Below are 3,473 nucleotides of genomic sequence, written 5' to 3'. Positions count from 1 at the left end.
AAATTTACTGAAGGTGCCCTCAATCCCCATGTCCATATCGTCCTTAAAGATGTTAAACAGCACCAACTCCAAAAACTGAGCCCTGGGGAACACCGCTAGTGACCGGCCACCAACTGGATTTAGCTCCATTGACCACAACTCTCTGGGCCCGGCCATCCAGCCAGTTTTTTACCCATTGAAGAGTCCGCCTATCCAAGCCACAAGCAGCCAGTTTATTTAGGAGGATGCCGTGGGAGACCGTGTCAAAGGCTTTACTAAAGTCTAGGTAGACAACATCCACAGCCTTTCCCTCATCTACTAAGCGGGTCACTGTCGTAGAAGATCAGATCGGTCAAGCATGATCTTCCTTTCATAAATCCATGTTGGCTGGCCCTGATCCCCTGATTTTTCTGCATGTGCTGTGTAATGGCACTCAGGATGATCTCTTCCATAAAAGAGATCAGCTCACCCGGATGATGCTCTGGCAGGTGGTGAGGGGCAGCCCCACCAGGCTCGTCCCATTGACGGACATGAGGCGGTCTCCGATGCTCAGCTCGCCCGACCTCTCCGCAGGACCCCCGTGCATCAGGTTGGCAATGACCACTGTAGGCAGGATGGAGCCCCAGCCCGACTCCACAATGGCGATGCCCAGGATCTCTCCCTTCTGCTTCCGGATGCGGACCTGGGGTGGGGGGCACAGATGGGTTACGGTCACCAGAGTCATGGGGCACATGTCCCAGCTCCAGCATGGGTGTCCTGGGCTCACAGCTGACTGGGACGGGGCCCAGTTTTGTACGGAGCACCTCAGCTTCTCAGGTAGCCATGGAGGGGACAACACAGAGGTGCCAGTGGGTATCCTGCAGTCCCCACCCCTCCAAAGCAGCTCTTACATCCTTGCAGTTTTCCTGCCGGGAGAAGTGGGTCAGCTCCGCGTTGTATTGTTCCTGGTCCTCGAGGGCACGGCTGTACTGGCGAGGGCTCAGCTCACTCGGGTCAATGCTGTTGGCCTCCAGGAAGCGCTGGTAGGCCACGCCGAACGCCTGCCCGATGGCCTGAGCGATGATCTGGGCCTGGGGAAAGAGCAGGGTTGTTCGTACCCACGGCTCAGGACCAACAGCCTCATGGCCAAACTGGAGCCAACAGCTGCCAGCACCTTGCAATGCCCAGCACAAGCACTGTGCCCTGGGAGCTCCAGGGCATCCTGGCTCCTTCCCTGCCTGAATGGGCCCCTTACAGCGCCAGTCCACCTCCCTTTTCTCACTGGGCCCCTCTACGTCACTGAGATGCTCAAGCTGGGCTCCTTCCCCCTCTCTGTGCTCATCGGGAGCCCCCAGCACGAAGACTCAGAACACCTGGTCATTACAGCAGGACCCCAACGCCACCCTGCCCTCCTGAGGGACTCGCGTGTCGCCTCACATCAGCCGAGTGGAAAACGTGGCAGATCATCTTGTAGAGCCGCTTTTCCTCTGTCACCTCCGACCGCCGAGGCAGTTTCCGGCGTGCCATGAGCACCACGAGGGAGCCGATGTCGGCGATGTAGGAGATGGTCTGGAGGGAGTGATCCATCATGGCCTCCTGGCAAGGGGAACACGAGCAGAGACGTTCATCCCTTCCCAACCCGATGGACCCCATGAGCAGCCAGTGAGCCAGCCAGGCACTGCCACAAGCACGAAGGGTTTGGGTTCAAACACCACTGTGCCGGGATGCAGCTCAAATGCCTAGCACATGGTGGGCAGAAACTATGTCTACACTAAAATGCACAAACAGATCCTTCAATCAAGGAGTCATCTGTGTCTCTGGGTGCTGCCAGGGGACAAGACAGCTCTTCCCACTTACTATAAAGCAGAAACTAATCCTGAGGCAAAGAGCTACAGAAATTTCAAGCCTAGGTTCCGCAGAGCTTGGTCTGGGAATCCAGCAGCTCCCACGAGGCACAGTTTGCCTGAGAAGCCTCATGCAGCCATGCAGAGAGCCAAGCGACACGACATTTCTGCATGGGGTGGCTGCGGAGTGACATGTCTCCTCCCAAACACGTGTCCTCACTCGTAGGCCATCCTTAGGCACGACCCCAAGGTCAAACAGGAAAGTTTCAGCAGCCCCAAAGCTATGCGGGTGCTCCTGTTCCCCGCTCACCTGCGTGTCAGCCGTGAGCACCTTAATCCTCTGTGTGGAGACAAACAGATCCACCTCCGTCATGGGCTGGGACTCCCCCTCCGGTGCCTGCAGAAGGAAGCGCCCAGGAGAGGTCACTGCTGCTGCCAGGACTCCTCTGGGTCCCTGCCCCACAGCCGGGAGGTCCCCCTGGGCACATCCTGAGCGCTGCCCCACGCCTACGAGGGGCCAGGCTGGTGGTAGTCATGCCCCCCTACCCTCCTGCACCTTGATCCTGTCCACCGCCTCCTGGGCCTGTGCCATGCGGACGCTGGTCGGGGGGTTCCTCTCTGAAATCAGCTGCGTGGAGCCCAGGTATTTTGCCCCAAAAATCACACCGTCCAGCAGATCCTCCGGGTCGCAAGGGCCTGGAACTGAGTCATTGGGAGGGACTAAGCAGGGGCTGGTCCCCCTACCTCTGAAAACTGGGGGTCCCAACTCCTACTGCCCGTTAGCTGCATTCCTACACATGGCAAAGCAGCTCAGCAGTTGGGAGACAGGCTCCTGGCATCACCAAGGGACCAGCTCTGACCCCAGGGCTGCTTCCCCCTTCCCTCGGGCACACCCTGGCATCTCTCTTTCTCCCTTCCCAAGCCTGAGCATCCCCCCTTCCCCGGTCCCTGAAGCACCCCCATTTGCTCAGCAAAGGGCAAGCTGGGATAGACCAAGCCACTCGGAATCGGCAGCCACGTTCCCACCCTGCATGGGCGCAGAGCCGGGTGCTCCCTCTCCGGCTGGAACCCCTGGACAGCCCACATTTGGGGTCCGGTGGGTCAAGACTCCTGGGTGCTCTTGCTGCTCAAGCATAGAAGCAACTCACCCTCTTTGAAGGCCGGGCAGGAGGATGGGGGTTCCCTGTTCTGCAAAGCAATGAAAGAGCAAGTGAGGCTCTGGTTGGGATCCCAGGGATTCACCCTGCCCGCCCTGCAGCCAGGCTGGTCCTGAAGCACCAGGACAGAGGGCACAGTGTCCTGAGGCTGGGGCAGGGGGCACAGGGTCCTGTGGCTGGGGAGGCTGTTCAAACCCACCAACCTCTTCCCCAGGGCACGCATGGATCAGACAGCCATGCAAGTATCCCCCTGCACTCACGGCAGCAGAAGCCAAAGCCAGTACCGAAGGTCTTGTCTGGGCAACCCAGCAGCACAAGGCCCTGTAAGACCCAAGGAAAAGATATCCCTGGCTCCCCTCTGCCCCCACCCAAAACCCAATGAGGGAGCAGAGCCAAGGGGCATGTCCTAGCTTGTTGCCGCACCGCCGCAGCCCGTGCACGATGCACTCACGGTCACGCTGCCTTGGGGTGGCTGCTCAGCCTCCGGGGCCGGAGCAGGAGGCAGGGTCACCCA

General features: G+C 59.5%; 1 protein-coding gene across 1 annotated transcript; it reads right to left on the bottom strand.

The window, feature by feature from the left end:
* Window positions 1–439: 439 nt before the first annotated feature.
* LOC104159579 (amyloid beta A4 precursor protein-binding family A member 1-like) lies at window positions 440–2,504 on the bottom strand (the record flags this gene model as incomplete). The annotated part of the gene is made up of 5 exons (XM_009697519.1): window positions 440–661; window positions 870–1,049; window positions 1,396–1,554; window positions 2,113–2,199; window positions 2,359–2,504. Coding segments are annotated over 5 exons (794 nt in total), but the record flags the coding sequence as incomplete, so codon positions are not given.
* Window positions 2,505–3,473: the final 969 nt, after the last annotated feature.

The sequence above is a fragment of the Cariama cristata genome, unplaced genomic scaffold (genome assembly GCF_000690535.1).
Source record: "Cariama cristata isolate BGI_N322 unplaced genomic scaffold, ASM69053v1 scaffold27073, whole genome shotgun sequence".
Taxonomy (NCBI): domain Eukaryota; kingdom Metazoa; phylum Chordata; class Aves; order Cariamiformes; family Cariamidae; genus Cariama; species Cariama cristata.
Note: the sequence above shows the minus strand (reverse complement) of the source record. Positions and strands in the feature narration are given on the sequence as shown.